This window comes from Scleropages formosus, chromosome 22, assembly GCF_900964775.1.
Source record: "Scleropages formosus chromosome 22, fSclFor1.1, whole genome shotgun sequence".
Taxonomy (NCBI): domain Eukaryota; kingdom Metazoa; phylum Chordata; class Actinopteri; order Osteoglossiformes; family Osteoglossidae; genus Scleropages; species Scleropages formosus.
The window spans coordinates 22,195,547-22,212,837 of record NC_041827.1 but is presented as its reverse complement, the minus strand read 5'-3'; the positions used below and the strand labels follow the sequence as shown (position 1 = coordinate 22,212,837).

The window sequence follows — 17,291 nt, the reverse complement described above, 5'->3', positions numbered from 1 at the left end:
CGCGGCTCGTGCCGTGGATCAGATGAGCCGCGAGCCTCGAGTCGGAGAGCTTGGTCCAGGTGGACCCGGTTCTGCTGACCGCTTGCCTCTTCAGGACCCGAGCGGAGGTTCACGTTCGGCTACAGTGTATCTCCGCGCCCGCGTCCGTCTGTCTCCCAAGTTTGATTGCGATAAGTTTATTATCATTATTAACAATGAAAAGGAGACGGGAAAGGTCGCGCCACCTCCGCGGGGGGTACCGACCCACACACACACCATTGCGGCCTCTGTGTGCGGAACGAAATACAGCGTTTCATGTAGAAAACCCGCGGTTTAAGGTTTGTGACTCGCTCGGTCGGCGAGAAACGTGTTCAGTTTTACTGTAGTACCTGTGTGTGTTTCAGTGCTAAGGTTTGGTTTAAACGATATTGTGTGGGGGGGGGGGTCGCATTTTTCTGCATAAATAATATGAATTTCAGAACACATACTTACTGCTATTTCATGGAGGCTCTTTGACACAGGACAATTACAAGTTTACACACAAGATGAATATGGCTTTGAATATGAACTGTATGAGATGAAGAGCCTCCTTTCTTTCTTTCTTTCTTCCTTCAGCAAGTGGTTTCAAACACAACTGTATTCAGTGGCCCTTTTCAAGGCATTCGTGCATCTTTAGTGGTGTAAATGCTGGTAAAAACTGAGCGATTTCAGTAGAAACATGCAGGCTTGGATTTTTAGTGTTACCTGTCCAGGCAACAACAGGAACAAGGTGGAGGGACTGATGGAGAAAACACAAAACACAGGATTTAGTGTTTACATGTTTTGAATCATAGAAGTAGAATAATAAAGGTGTCAGAAAACGGTGCCCTGCACGCTGGGCCGTCGTTCCACAGGGCAGAGATGAATCTTAAGGACTGCGAGCTGTCACAGAAAGACATTGCCGCTCCCAAGGACTCCGAGGCATCGATGCCCCCCCCCCCCATGAGTTACACGCACACTCATGCACACACAGACACCCATGGCCTCCCTGAGGAGGAGGAGGAGCCGACGGGGCACAATGTGCGGACCGCCCAGTTCATCACGTCCGTGTTCCAACACGCGTCACTTTTTCTTTATTTATGTAGATATGTTTATTCGTTCTGCAGAGACCCTGCGGCGCGTGTGCCAGGGTGCCTGTCCAGGCGGACCCGAGGGGCACCGCTGTCCTCGTGGTGCTGCAAGTCCTAAGGCACAGCCTTCATCCCACAGCAGAAGATTAGAAAGCTGCAGTTTCAACCTGACATTTCATGGGGCTCTTATCTGTCCCAATTACAGTGATATTTTACTCATATTGAATGAGCTTGGGGGGGATTTAAGCACAGAGGGTTTTTTTTTTTTTTTTTTTCCTTCTTCTGTGTGTCTAGGATCTCTCTCGTGGAGTTTCAGCCGCTGCCGCTCCTCAAGATGGGTCAACTTCGATGAAAGGTCACGAGGGGAGCGGCAGCGAGGCGCTGCGGGAAAACGTGGCGCATTACCGTTGTGTCAACACGTCTCCTGTGTTTCGCGCTCTGCAAATGAGCCGTCCAGGTACGGTATCTGCTCCCCTCCCCCGCCCTTGTGGCCAGCTAGCTGAGTCAGCAGCGCAAGTGCAAAACATCTGTTAGTAATATAAAATTGCTGAGCGTCGATGCGAGACGTCTCGTGCCGCGGCGCTCGGCCGACCTCGCCGCAGTCTCCGATCCCTGCGACGTGCGAACCTGCAAAACACGTTTCCTGTTGCCAGGCGCAGCAGGACGCAAGGTGACGGCAGGAGGGGGGTCCGGCTCGCTCTCTGCGAAGTAGCCGCACGGGACGGGTGCTGTACTTTCCCTTTTTTTACTCTGTTCTTCCAGAGGATACCTACCGTGATGTTTGAGGCTCGAACTGGATGAAGTCAAATGTTTAATATCCATTTTGAATGAGCGCCAGAAATGCGAACGGGTGGTGCTCCGCAGTCAAGGTTGACATTTTGGGTGATTGGATTTGCCCTGGGCCCTGGTAACGGCATTATCGCTGCGATCATCTTCCTGAGCGCTGCCCATTATCTGTTTAATGCAGGAGCAGTGCTGCTCCAACGTCCTCCAGGTCTCTTTATCGGTTGCTTGGCTTGTCATCGTAAGCAAGCATCCGGGCAGATAACCGCACCGGGGTTTTGTTGAGAGCTACTTGGCTCATCGTCTCGACAGGGTCGTTTGGCCTAAAGCACAATCAAACGGGTGTTTCCTCGCACGGTCCATCTTCCGGTGGTGAGGATTGGCGGGGGGGTCTTCTCTGGGCGCAGCTCAACCCCTTTGTACACTTCGCTGGTGTTCCCATCCTCGCTGTCCGCCTTTCCAATCTGTCTGCATTAATAACTTTCAGCCACGTATGCTCCAGGGCAGCGGAAAGGCATTTGCTGGGAGATGTGGGCCGCTTCCGGAAGATTCCGGGCTGCTTTCCTGCTCCTGCTCAGCCGCTTTTAGGTTTAATGGAGTGCTGTGTAATGCGCTCCATTCAATAGAGGGCCCTCATGTTGCACGGCTTTGTTTCAGCTCAGAAACGGCAGATCAAGTCCAGTTGAGTTATTTCACGTAGGAAATGTATCCAGATTTCCAATCGTTCTCTTTTTATGTTTTGGAAATTGTGCTCACGTTCAGGCTTGTCTCCTCTGAGCTTTTGTGTGTGTGTGTGTGTGTGTGTGTGTGTGTGTGTGTGTGTGTGTGTGTTTCTCTGATGTTTCCGTCAGACTGGCTGAATGGCCCCTCTCTGTGGCGAGAAGTAAATTTCATGCCGTCGGATGCAGTGTCTCCGTTATCGCAGATAAAGTATTGAAGAAGACAGGTTTTAATTGCGCATCTTTAGCGTTAATGCTGTCAGCCCCCCGAAAAGCCAAGCGTGACCACCACCCCCCCTTTCAGAAGTTGCCAAATCGGCGGTGGTAATCAGGGCGGTTGGAGCTTCTCGAGTGTTAAACGCACCCTGTCAGTTGGATCAGAGCAGCCTCTTTCAGCTGGGTGTGTGTGGAGTGGGTGAGGCTTGGGGGGGGTGTGTCAAGGCGGAGTTCAGTGGACCCTCAATCTTGAGTGGGCTGGTTAACAAAATTGAGGGTGTGACACACACAGGGCAAGTTGCAAAGTTGAACCCACTACTTGCTGGAGTGTATCAGTCCGCTGGTCCGGGTGCTCCCCCCCCACAACAGGCCTTCTAGTTTGCAGACAGAGCAGGGCTATAATAGAAGTGTGCGGATGGCAGAACACGTGTCAGCAGGGACAACGGCAGAAGGGAGTCACGTGAACTTGCTCTTTTCCACCAGAACTTTCTGCTGTTTGTCCTGATTAGTGCAATCCTTTAGTTTGTGTTCCCCACCCAATCATAAAAAAGCTGCCAGTAAATGCAAATAGGAACATTGCATGCTCTCATACACTTGCTTTTCATTTTCCTAAAAAAAAAAAAAAAGGGGGGGGGGCCTGAATGCAAGACGCAGCCCAATGGAAGTTTAAAATGTGGCGCGAGACATTTGCACTTAAGAGGCCCATTTGACATCAGTTTGCCCCCCTACACTGATGTTGTTTTCTGGCATTCTCATGACTCATGTGATTGGACTTTGTGACATGATCAGTATCCCCAGATTGGGATGAAGCTAAAAATTCTGGTCCCCCTGGGGGACCCTGGGACTTCTTCAGGTTTGGACCTCTGGAATTGTCAACGCCATTCGCCCTCCCCCAATGACGGGGCTGCCCCGACACCCCTCCCTTGGCCAAGATGGCATCCAGGACCCATTGAGATGATGTTCGGGGCGTTGCACCCCAGCAAGGCCTTCAGGCCCCACGGGAAACCCGCGCAGCTCAGGACAGTTTTCTTTTTTTAACCAGAACCACGTTTCAGACAGGTTGTGTTCCATTCAGAGATCAGCGCTTAATCTCTGGAGCTGCTTCAGATTCTGTATAATAACAAGGTAAAATGCCCAGCAGCACTTGCAGTAGTTCGAGGGTCCTGGTGCAGAGATTAAAATCGCATTTATGTGCAGCTTCGTTTCAGTGCAGCTCATGTGGTCTTTTCCATAAACTCCAGCGGTGTGGAAGAACGAAGCTGATGCCGGCGGTCGGTTCGTCGTAGACGACTCTGGTTACCTTGACCACGCCCACATCTTTAGCCACGTTGGTCATCAGCCTTCTCTGGCCATGATCATATTGATCCCTTTCTTTCACTCTGAACTGGAAGCTTTCGGAGCTCCTTTGTAATGGCTTTTCTTGGTAATCCGCTCCATCGCTGTGTGGGAACACAACGCACTCTTCTCCCACCTCGTTTGCTAACGCTTACTGTATAATGGAGTGAAACGGGCCTGGGTCCGAGTCGTCCTTGAACAGAAGGATCCATCGCTGATTTGCGCTTTAAGGAAAAAGAAATGTATATTTCAGGGGCGACTAAGGTTCTCTGTTGGCTTGTCCACGGGACGGGTACAGTTCACGTTTCCTGTTACCTTTGGCTAGATGCAAAATTTATCAAAGACAAAATAAATGTCAAGGCTTAAGTCCTTGTAAAGTGTAATTGAAAGGGAGGCGTTGACGGTGTCGTGTGAAAGGAAGCATCATTACAAACAGACTGGCGTAAAAACATTGTCCAAAATAGGAAGAAGGTGGTTTTAAAATGACAGATGACACTTAGTGACATCACATGGCTTCTTTACTATAAGGAAAGTTGGCATTTTTCCTTGGGATTTAATATTTTACCTTAATTTGTTGTCTGCTTGTCTAGTCAACAGGTGTTAGAGCAATTTCACCAGTGGGTCTATAAAGATGTAAGCGGGTGACCTGTGCTGGACAGAGATGACTGTTCAAGTATAATGAGTTTGACATGATGAATGATTATTATATATACTATTCAGACATTGGCACCTTCCTACTTGTACTCCGAGTGAGAGCTATAAATGAGTGTCTTTTGGAGACAGATCTTTTCCCTGAAGCGTGTCCACAACGGGTGGAACAATGCAACCTGAGGCGGACTGATTTATGCATAAAATAGTCTCTGAAGTCATAATTAGCTCAGAGCTGGAGCTCTGGATGACAAAGTCTCCTTATTAATAACAAATTAAGGGCGCGACTGCAGCTCCCCCCAGGAAGATAAATGCCATTTTTGTCCAAGGTCAGCAGGTGCTCGTTGTTCTCTTCTTGTCCTCAGATGGGCTTAAGATTGGTCCACAACGAATGACCTTTTACACACACACACACACACACACACACACAGCCCAGGAATGCACATGCACTATGCACCTCAAACACATGTACACACACAAATGAGCACAAGGTGGACATGAACGGTGAGTACAGGCATTACAGCAGAAACACACTAATGTGCAACTTATTTCTGGCAAACACATACAAGTAGGGTCCACAGATCCATTCCTGTATTGCAGTGTGCGCACACACATGTTGGCTGATTCTCATTAAGGTGGGGGAGAGACAGCCATGTGCTGAAGTGTGTGTGTGTGTGTGTGTGTGTGTGTGTGTGTGTGTGGGCCACATATGAGGCTCTGTTGATCGCTTTTGATTGAACTGTGAAGCAGCCGGAAAACAAATGGTAATTTCAACGGGGGAAGATGCTCCAGTGGCCCTGACGCAAGTGCCCAGAAATACAATACCAGCAGCTGCAGGGAACATCCAGCGTGATTAATTCTTTCCAAATGATAGAATGATATCGACATTCTCAGTCATAGCATCTGCAGTGTAAGAACTCCACCAAGTAAAGGGTGTGTGAGCCTAATTTCATGGCCTGTTGTTAGTTACCTCCCCGTGTTCTGACTGGCGTGTTGCAGGTTATGTGTGCGTGTATGTAAATCACTGTACTCTATCAGGCACCTCTGGATTCTCGAGGACGTGAATTTGCACTGACACAGGGCAACTCAGTCACCGACTCGATGGGCGGAGCCTGAACTTCATAACTTTTTTTTGGCACTTGTTTCTCTTTTCTGCTTGCTGATTATTGAAATGTATTTTCTTTATTGTTTGGCCACATTTTATTGACTTTGCTGTTATTGGCTTGGAGTGACTGGATTTTAATCAGATGTGTGTAAGGGTTCAACGTCGCCAGCGAAGTGTGATGACGCATCATTAAAGTGTTGTGGAATGCACTTTTGTTTACTTTTTCTCCAAAGCAAAGTACAACCATCTGCTAAATGAATAAATGTGAACCTTCATGCAACTGGCAGTGAAAATGTCTCTTTGCTTATTTATATCTATCTTTAATTGAAATGTGGTATGCAAATCTTGGAAAAGAAGGTACGGTGGGCTTCTTGAAACAACTTCTAGTTGTGTGGCTATAATTTGGAATTGTTACATTAGTATTTGGGAGGGAAGGAGGGCTTCCTTTGTGGTGGAGTATCCCACGTTCATATTCTGTATAATCTGTGGTCCCTCCATAATTTGAGAGGGACAGATCAAGGTGTGAACATCGAGCATACAAACGCACAAATTTTATATTTAAAATGATGCACATGGCAGGACAGCATGGTGTCCTGATCCTGAATCACAGAAACTGAGAATGTAGATGGGTTGGTGGGTGGTTAGATGGATAGGTACACACGTAATCATACATATGTACTGTATTTGAACACTTAGGATTTATTGGTAGATGGGTAGATACATATAGAGAAATACATCTAGATTGATGGTGGGTAGGTAAATGGGTACATTAGTTAGATAAATGTACTTAAGTATCTGTTCAAGTGTCTGGTAGGTAGATTCAAAAGTAGATATTTGGATGGATAGATTCATAAGTAGATGTCTATGTATCTGGAAGGGTAGATGCATGGCTGTATGGGGAGGTGACCAGATTGGTAGGTAGATATATACGTAGGTAGATATTGATACATACCTCTATAGCTGGAATGATGCAAGGCCTTGTGTTAGAGGGGCAGCGCGATGCTGCGCTGGTTCCCCCTCCCCCCGATCTTCTGCCCTCCCTCTCCTTCGAGTAGAAGAACGAAGACGGCGGCAGTGGCGGCGCCCCGCAAAGCGTTCTGTTGAGCGCGAGGAGCCTGGTCATTAAATTCTCGCAGCGGCGTTGGTTTTTCCACTTTAATGCTCAGGCGACGCATCTTCCCTCTGGCCGGGACGGGGATACGCGCTGCAGATTCCATTGTGGGGCCCAATTTGTCTTACCCGAGGGAAGCAGTTTAAATCCTAATGCTCTGCGTGCAGCCGAATGGGAGCTTTTGTTTTTTAGCCATTTGAGAAAGGCACATGACCATCTTTACGTATTGAATAACGTTCTTAAAAAAAACAACCTGCAGTCAAAATGTAGGATATGGAGAACTCGAGGGCAGGAAATTAGGTATGTGTTCCTTTGCATTCTGAGGCGCTAGCTTGCTGTAATAACACGTACCAGTCAAAAGTTTGAGTACAGCTGATGGATATCAGTTTCTTCCAGTAAGGCATTCGGTGAAGAAGTTGGACCAGGAGATGAGGTGCCACGCTTCCCAGTTCTTCTGTTGCAGGTCCCAGAGATGTGGGACACCTGGGTGCTGCTTTGCTTTCACTCTTCCGTCCGTTTACTCCCATACAGGTATTACCCAGGTGTGCTCACAATTTTCAGCGGTGCTCTCTTAATGCTTTATTTCTTTACAAGCACCTTTGTAGCTTTGATGCAGCACCGTGTCACTGGTACCCCAAAGCACCAACGTTATTTCACCCAAATGGCTCCCTGAATACCTGCAGCCGATGTGATCATAACGGCTAAAACGGATGGTTCTGTGTATTTTCTCAATGCTTTCATGCTTGTGCTGTTGCCACCATCAGTCATTTATTCTATTCATGATACCAAGAGGTTCATCAATATTTAGCAATTTCCTGCCGAGGCTGGATATGAGTCGGAAAGAAAGGGTTTTGATTGTTAAGGCATCTCTAAAAGATTCCACCTGAATAAATAAATAAAATGGTGTAATTCTGCATATTTTAAGCAGCGGTGTAATACAGAGTGGGGTAGAGTTTAATAGGAACCCTATTGATTCTTTTGACACTCCACCTTTGTATAATAAATGTGTTTAGTTTTTCATCAGAAACATTCAAACCCCCCGTTGCGGGCCCTCAATTAATGGGGAATTTGAATATTGTGGCCTTTTCCTGTGACATTTTGGCATTTTAATGGCCATTGTCTCAAGCAGCTTCGGCAAGTGGAATCGCCCACATGGGTCCAATCGCTATGGAGATCTCACTGGTGTTTACTTGTGTTCATACAATTAATACATGTGGGCCCATCTTCATAAGGAGTTAGGCTCACATGATGTGGTTGGAGATCTTCACGGTATTTTTCCACCTTGATGCCCCCCCACGCACCCTCAAGCCACGATCAGCTTGGCTCTACCTGGAGACCAGGACCTGCTGCGCTTCTCACGATGGCGAGAATGCCAGTGAGAACCCGTGAGTCCTAGGAGAAGATGGAATTGTGAGCTGCTGGATGCCATGCCCACAGCTCGGCGGGAGACTGAGTGCATTTCGTCCGTCCGCAGGAGTGCCAGAGATGTTAAGCGTAGTCGTCCGGGGGGGACGGAGTGGCGCCATGAGCTCAGCATGGTCACGCAGAAGGTCCTCGAGTTTCTATCTAAAAGCTGTAGCTGTTTTTGAACATGACAGCATGAAGGACTGAATGGCCTTCTGGCTGATGCAAGGCTGCTTCAGTGAGTGATCCACGCTGGGGGGCCATGGACGCAAGCAGAGCTTTTGGGTTTGGATCAGAAGGCCCTCTGACATAGTTAGGAATCGGACTGCCTCGTCCAGTTCCGTCCTGCTCAGCGCTGCACTTTCTGAGCCATCCCTTCCACCTCGCCCTGGGCTGCGGACTCTCCGCTGAACCCACCCCCCCATCCTTATGCCTTCTTACAGACTGCAAGCGGGAGGGATTTTTCACCCTCTGGAGTGCAGATACAGTTCCGGCCCGTTCCATTGCTCATGGGAGACAAGCTGCTATGTTACACCTGAAGCTCCTTCAGATTTATGCCACTGCTGCTGGCATCTTTTAGCAGTTAATCACCTTGGGCTCCGGGAGATCTGACTGCTTTGGGGGTGGGAGTTACCGAATGGAGAGCAGCCAGGCACTCCATGAACACTTATAGGCGCTACACCCAGGGCTGGTTTTAATTAGGTAAACTAGGGGGCATCAAATTTTGCGACAAAAACCAAAAAATAAACGGTGATCTTGGAAACAAAAATGCACAGAAACCTTGCGTAATAATGACAAGTTATTAGGAAATTGAAGATGTGCCACTTTATATAAAGCGTGAACTTGGTGTGACACATCACCGCTCTGTGTCTTTGAACTGTTGCAGCTTTGTAGGTGACATCTTCTGTGAAACACACTGAGGCTTTACACTGTAAACTGTGTGTGTGTGTGTGTGTGTGTGTGTGTGTGTGTGTGTGTGTGTCTAAAATGTTAACTGAAGACTGAAGTTTGTTAGTTTGTTGTCAACGTACAAATTTGTGTTCTGCACATATGTTTGTATACATGTTATAACATTAACGTAACATTCTGAAATTCCATTTTTGTTTTACCTTCGCTACTTATATGTTTCCATCTCAAAAACAGTTTGCTATTACATATATATATGTCTGCCTCTGTTAGTTTGGAGATGAGCTGAGGGGGTCGTTTGTGCCCGCTGAGGCCGTGCCGTAACGGAGCTGTGATGGACACAAACGGCTGTGGAGCAGAAGACAAGGTGACCCCCTGCGGCGGGCGGCACTCTCAGGTCTCCCGGATGACGTTGCTGTCCTTCCACCAATGCATCAGCCCACGTATTGCAGCTCGGCAGCTGTGGGAGGACCCATCTAGACGGGTGTAATATACAGACACCACGCTGGGGGGTCTGTGAGGCTCATTTTCAAAGTGTGATATCTATTTAAAGGGGCTGATTGTGGCTGAGATTTCTCCGCACGTGGAACCGATCGCCTGCTTGGTCCATGTCTGCTCAGGAGGCCTGCGCCATGGCACAGCCGTGAATGGGACGCATGACTAATTTTGCAACATATTCAGGGCTCTTGCAAAGCTGTGTGCGATTGCGGTAATAATGCAAAAAAAAAAGTCTTTAGTCATCAGCCTGAAAAATTAATTTGGAATTGATGCGCTGGGGGTAATAGCGGGCGAACCGCACCTTTCATTTTCGTCCTCTAAAAAAACACGTTAAATGGAAAACTCTGCTTTCAAGGTCCGGCGTTCTTTATTTTCTGGGCTGGATACGATGGACTGGGGGGGTAATACAATGGGCAGGTGTGTGTTTGAATGACATATATTCAAAATTGTAATAAGAAAATAAAGGAAATACTTTGGGGGGGTGGGTGGGGGAACAGCATGTCGCACAGTGGTCAACCCTGACCACCACCTCTGGCCTGGGCTCCAGCTTCAACTCACACCTCCTGCTGTAGCACCTTCAAGAAGGTGCTTAGTTTGAATTGATATCCTTAAAATTACCTTGGTGTGTAAATGAGTAAATCGGAGTAAGTTGCTTTGGAGAAGAGTGTCTGATAAAGGAATGAATGTAAATATGGTGTAAATTTGTGGCACCATTTGCTCCGTGGAATCCCATCTCACTTTGGGACCTTGTCCGTCATGGGAACAGCATCGAAACCCGAGTCTGGTGAGCAGTTTCAAAGGAAATGAAACAAACCGAACTGAAAAGGATGAGGAATGAACAGATGACGGCAGCTTGCCCAACGTTTGCGTGTGAGTCCTAGTCCTGAGAACCCTCTCGAACCTTTTCTCTCTCCCTCTGAATCCCCAGCAGGACGTTTCACGCCGTTTTGGTGATTGTCTGTCTATAGACGCTGCAGAGAGGAAGGGAGTCCCGTGTCAGGGGTGGTGACCCCTGCCGCAGGGACTCTGCTGTGATCCCTAGCTGGGGTGGCGCTCATGTGCGGCAGCTGTCAGTGTGGCACGGGGCATCGCTCCAGCGCTCCCCGGCAGAGACCCGCTGCTCGGCACACAAAGGCCCATTGTGTTGCGAGGGGGGTGCTGTGCTGTTTGGGCGCGGCATCTTAACTGACCGCGGCAGATGGTCGCTAACAAAATATCATTACATTTCCGCTCGCGGCTGCACCCACAGCCAAATGATAATACAGGGCTAGAGACCCCTGGCAGAGCCGCGCGTCTCTGACCTTCCAGTGGTGACATACAGCAGTGGGAAAATGCCTTTTTAATGGAAACGCTGTGTATTTCTCTACCGAACCTGTTTGTCCCGTGTGCGCGCGTTGGGGGGGGGGGGGGTTAATGCGATGGCATTGCTTCTCTGGGTCCTCAGTTTCATGTTTTAAATAACTCTGTTAAATAAGGTGTTTGAAAGTAGTATATATATTTTTGCAGCAAAGGGGGGCTGCGCTACTTTGTGTGTGTGTGTGTCTATATATATTATATTTACATACACACACACACAGACTAATAAAAAGCAGGCACTGCCTACTCAGTGGAGAACATTTGCAGCTGCCTTCTGTCTTTGGTATCTCTGTAGTTACGTTTCATCCAAATATCTGTGAGCGATGGCACGTCACACACCGGTGACACATACACACACAGAGCACCCCGGAGCGCGTATTAGACTGAAAGTACGAATGTGTCATTGGACGAGTGCTTGAAAGGAAGGAAAGATTATCCCCCCCTCCCCCCAGTGCAGGCTGGATTGCGATGCGTTGAACGCTGGCCACATGCAGCGGAAATGTGTGTTCGATTTAGTAGTTCTGCTGGCTGGATGTTGCATTTTGGCCGCGTCTCTTGCTCTTCTAACGGAGCAGGGTTGTGGGACCAGATGATTTAGGAATCGCTCATGTGTTGTCCAAACTGGCTCAGGGAACTTGTTGGGTATGTTCCCCTTGTTCTTGTGGTCTGAGAATTTAATTATATATTTCATTTTATTTATTTATTTATTTATTGGAACATCACTGTGAAGTACCATCAGATGGGGGGCTGTGGGACATGGAGACCTTCCTATAGAGTCTGTTCTCGATCATAAGGGCTAATTGGCACCAGCAGGTGGCGCAGTGGTTAGAGCCCCCACCTTTGAATTAGAAGGACCCATGTTCAAATCCCACTACCTGTAGCAGTACACTTGAACAAGGTACTCACCTTAAACTGGTCCAGTAAATATTACCCAGCTGTATAAATGGGTAAATAATTGTAGTAGCTTAACTGTGCAAGTCGCTTTGGAGAAAAGCATCAGATAAATGTAAATTTCATCAGTGTCTGTTGCACTCTCCACCTGCTCATCTTTTTTGTTCAGCTGCTGAACGGGGCTAGACCAACAAGTTGCCCACGCTCATCCCTGGAGTCCGTCTCTCCGGTGTCCAGCCCTCCCGCTTCCTGCTCATGACAGCGGCCTCACCTGCTGGATGTGTCAGGAATCTGTCAGCCTGACAGGACCTCTTGTCTTGGCCTCTAAGAGCATCAGGATGGAGCATCAAGTTGTGCTTGTGCTGTGACTATGGATCCCGTTGTCATCATAGTGGTTTTTTCTTCTCTCCCCACCCCCTGGAATTTAATGTAGTTTTGCCACCTTATACTGCAAATGTTATCAAGAGGGATGTATACAGTATATATGTGTTTAAATGTTTAAATTTTCATCATTTTTGTGCAAATGGTAAAATGTAAGACATTTATAGTGTATTACTGTATTTTTGTGATGTACTTTTCTGAATGTTGGCCTTGTCCACTGCACAACCCCTACCACTTAGACTTGTCACTGTGGACATATAAGCAGCTGGTCTGAGAGACTGGGAGGACTGTTGGGAAGTGGGACAACTCCCCTGCAGAGCACCGCTGGGTCGGAATTTGCGTTTAAATTGCTTTCCTTCAAGTGTGTGTCTTGAGTATTTCTCATATTGCTGTGACTTTAAGCCTTAAAGGAGCCGCATCCCAAATTTAGTTTGAGTTTGAAAGTCAAACCTTTTCTGTTCTGGGACACTTCCTGTTTCCCCTTTCCTGACCATGTGGCTATCTCAACCCTGCAGCCATCAGTTCTGCTTTTACAGGAACACATTATTATTATTGTTACTATTATTGTTTTTATTGCTATTATTAGTATTAGGAAGCCTAGTGGTTATACCTGTTGCATTGCATTTCAGATCCAGGTTCAAATCCTGCTCTGGCTATAATGCCCTTACGTACCTGCTTACCCGGAATTGATAAAGTGAATCTTACCCTGCTGCGTACATGCGCAGATCATTTGATGTCTCTTAGTATTCAAACCTTGGTCAACTGCTACACCCTAGGCAGACCCCTTTGCTTGTCTACTCCTGCTCGCTTGGTGGTCCCACGCATGAAAAGTAAAGCACGGAGGTCCTCGGTTCTGGCTCCGTTGTGGCGGAATGACCTTCCCCTCTCACTCAGAACTGCAGAAACTCTGTCTACATTCAAGAAGGGTCTGAAAACTCACCTTTTCCGGACCCATTTTGCCCAGGATCTCTCCAGCTCATGTATGGTGTAAATGTTTATGCACCGTAACTTTATGATCATCCCCAGATAAGCTTTTAAACAGCCGCTACTCCGGCATTGTATGTGAATGTTTGTGTACCTTAAAAAAAAAAAAAGATAACCTTCCTACAAAGTTTTTTTTTTTTTTTTTTTTTTTTTCTCCTCTTTTTTTTAAATCAGGATTCATCTATTCTGCATTTTATGCACCTGCTCGAGCGATGAACATCGGTGCATCAAGTGGAAAGTAACAAACTAGGTTTGCTTAAGAAACACGTGTCTGCAACTGTCTCTTTCTCCTAATGTAATGTACAAATTGTATTTTCGCCGAGATGTATGTCGCTTTGGAGAAAAGCGTCTGCTAAATGACTAAATGTAATGTAAACCTACCCTTGTATGTTACCTTGGAGAAAGGTATTAGCTTAATAATGGATAATGTCATTATTTGGACACTTGGCTATTTTTTTTGCAATTTATAGTTTGTTTTCACAGCTCTATGTTTTACTGGTGGAATCATTGTGAAGAACTTTGGTCCAGGGTTTGGCAGCACTGCATTTCCTTAGAACTGGCCTCAATAAGCATGTCATTTCACATTTTTTATCTATCAGATACTTTCCTCTAAAGCAGCTCACACTATTAAGCTATTGATAATTATTTTTGTTTTTATACAGTTGTAATTTTTACTGTACTAAAACAGGGTAACCTGCTCTGTACCACTATGTCACCCACTGTCCCTGTGGTGAAGTAGGTTCTTTTGCTCTGTGACCTCCCTCTCCAGCCTTGGGCCGCGCTACCGGTCCAGTCCGCAGGAACATCCTCCTGTTGCACGCTGTTGTTGCTACTCCTTTTGTCAAGAGATCTTCCACCTGATAGCTGCTCCACATTTGTTGCTTTGCCAAAATAATACGCTTTTTATTTTCGTCATAATCTCCGGAGCTTCCTCGTAATCCTAACTGGCAAAGAAACAGTTATCAGTTATCCATCCAACCGGACAAATGTTGTTTTTTTTAAGCCGCTTGTATGCTGCAGATTGTACATCCCGACTATAAGAATGCTGTCATTCTAGGCTTATCGCCTTTATCTCACTCCTTTCCCTTTAAAAGATAAAAAATGTTTTATTTATTATTTATTATTTATTTATTATTTTCTGAGAAACGGAATGGTCGTTTATGGAGGAAATAAACTATAGAACTGTCTATTTGTCTGTCTGGACCGGCGGCACTGGGAGATAAAGACAGGCAGGCCTCAGAATGACAGTCTGCGGCATGGTCCCTTTCGACGAGCGGAAAGGAGTGAACGAGTCAGTGGGTTCTGGCGACGGGGACTGTTTGTAAAACCTGACATGTTTTGTTGACTGGCGACGATGTATTCTGACTCCGATGATGTGTGAAAATACATAATGCCACGGTTGCTACGGGTGTTTTCCTTCCATGGAAACATTTTTTTTTACATCCAGCATAGATGTCCTGTCTGATTCAGTCGTGCGGGCAGAATACACTGGACCGCGGCAGGAAGGTGGCTCGCCACCCTGAAGGAGAATAGGAGGTGCCGGTGCCGCAGTAAACCTCTTAGCGAAGGTGTGATTGGAGCCATTAATAGCATTAGGGGTGCCTAGCAACCGGGTTTAGCCCATGAGGGGGGTGTCATGGGGCAGATCCTCACCGGGACCAGAACAAGGGCACTGAACACTGTAGCACACGGGTACTGCAGGGAGCCTCTTGTTGGACTGATGAACCACAGAAAAAGAACACAGTTTTAAAAAAAAGCTCATGTAATAAGTAACCCGGATATGAAGTGTACAACGCTGTTATTGTTGTGCATTCTATTTTAATGTGCTTTTTCCTTGCAATATTGGGAATAATTTAGGGTGATTTTTGTGGTGAACTTGGGATGAGCTTGGAATAAATCGGAATATAAATTTAAGAAATGATTTTCTTTTGAGAATGCGGTTAAATTCTCCGTTTTAAAATTCCAGGGGATCTACACAAAGATGAGCAATATATTTACATATTAACTTTTTCTGTTCAGTCACATTTTTTTTGTATGCCTGTGGTCACTGTGGGGGTCGCGATGTGGGCTTTATGCAAGCAGACCGGAAGGTTGTTATATTTAAACAGCGGTTAAGCTTGGTGGGCGGGACTTATTCCACTTACCTTGCAGCACGGCCTCTTCCTTTAAGTAAGAACAAGGTTGCGCTACAGATGATTCATTAGACACGTGTGTCCTGGAACTACAAGTTGCTTGGCAGCTGACTCGCCGTAGACAAATTCACAAAAAAAAAAAAAAAAATTGCAGCCGCATACCTTGGAAACAGCTGTAAGGTATATTTCTCAGAAGGATTAATCTTTATCTGATGCCTTTGTCCAAGGCAGTTTACAATGTTAGATGTTTTACACTGGAGCAGGGATATCTTACTGGATCAAGGGTACTGCAGCAAGAGGTGGGATTCAAACCAGCAACCTTCAGATTGCAAAATGTAACTTTGAGAAGGGCGAGTGGACTGTGCTTTGCTGATGTGTTTTATGGTACCAGGGTATTAAAAATGAGTAATGTTTTACGCTATGTGGTTCAGAGGAGTTTCAACTAAAGATGTGCCGCTGATGCATGAGAAGCTCCGGAAGGAGGACGGCTGAAGAGTGACGCGGCCCACCCACATTGTGCTAAGCAGTTTTGGCATGGTGCTTCAGAGGGTCACGCTCAGTCATCTTCGCTCTCATTATGATGGCTTTAATTAGCTGCCATCAGATACACACACTTGTTTCTGCAGAGTTAGGGTGGTGTGTTTGCCAGGGACCCGGTCGCTATTGCTGGCAGCTGCGAGGCGCGGCACGATGAGCCGCGATGATGCCTGGTTGCTGAAGAGCGTCTGTGTTCGTCTCTCCAACTGTCCCGCTGCATGTCCTCCCCACACCCCCCCCGTCCAGCTCTTGACTCTACGGAATATGACCATTGCCTGTTTCCCCATAGCCTCATGGGGACTTTCCTGAGTGAAGATGATAGACACTGAAAAATACGTATTCATTTATCTGGGGCCTTGCTCCAAAGCAACTTAAATGAAATAAGTTTAAAAAAAAAAAAAAAAAAAAAAAACTACTATTTGTTTGCTCAGGTGCTCTTTATGTTTTATTACATTTCAGTTGAAGACCTAAATATATTCAACGCTGAAGATTTGCAGTAATAGAGGATATCAGGGAATACTCTTGCGGGGCACCATAGGTTTTTAAACTAATCTGCTTAGTTATTTGCAAGTTGAAACATTTTATTATATTTAAAAAACAAACAAAAAAAGTAATTTCCTTCAATATCAAAGTTTCCATGTATATCTTTAATGGAGCAGTTCAGGGTAAGTACCTTGATCAAGGGTACAAGAGCAAGTGCAGGGGTTCCACCCCAATTATTTTGACAAGGTGCAGTGATTAAATGCTCTAACTGCTACACCACCTGGTGGCCCATAGTATATGTCATCTGAGGACTTCCTGTTAATATGAAACACCTTTGAACAGTTATGAAACTTTTTGTCTGAAACTTTACCAAGTTTGTTGTGATGAAGTTGGGGACCATTGATGTCGTTAAGGTGACAGTTCATGTGAAATCCACCCAATGATAGATAGCTGAGTGTGTGTGTGTGTGTGTGTGTGTGTGTGTGTGTGTGTGTGTGTGTGTGTGTGTGTGTGTGTGTGTGTGCGCGCGCGCGCGCGTGCGTGCACGCGCTCATGTTTTTTCCCCTATGGAAAAATAAAATGAGGCGTGTGAGGCCGGCGCCTCGTGATGTATGACCCCTCTGATGGGAAGTGAGTTTGCTGTAGAAGAATATGATTTTGCTGCCATGTGCGCTAATGATGATGTTCTCCAAATGGATCCGTAATGGAAATGCG

At 46.4% G+C, this 17,291-nt stretch overlaps 1 protein-coding gene across 2 annotated transcripts in view; it reads left to right on the top strand.

The window, feature by feature from the left end:
- Window positions 1-17,291, top strand: part of LOC108923360 (receptor-type tyrosine-protein phosphatase gamma-like) — a 209,330-nt gene that overhangs the window by 1,528 nt on the left and 190,511 nt on the right. The window contains exon 1 of one of the 2 annotated variants that reach the window (XM_029247988.1): window positions 1,401-1,545. The exons of the other annotated variant lie outside the window; for it this stretch is intronic. Coding sequence (XP_029103821.1) covers window positions 1,437-1,545 — 109 coding nt within the window. The 5' untranslated portion in view covers window positions 1,401-1,436. Of the gene's footprint in view, window positions 1-1,400; window positions 1,546-17,291 lie in introns of those variants that run through there. 2 annotated transcript variants of the gene reach the window in all.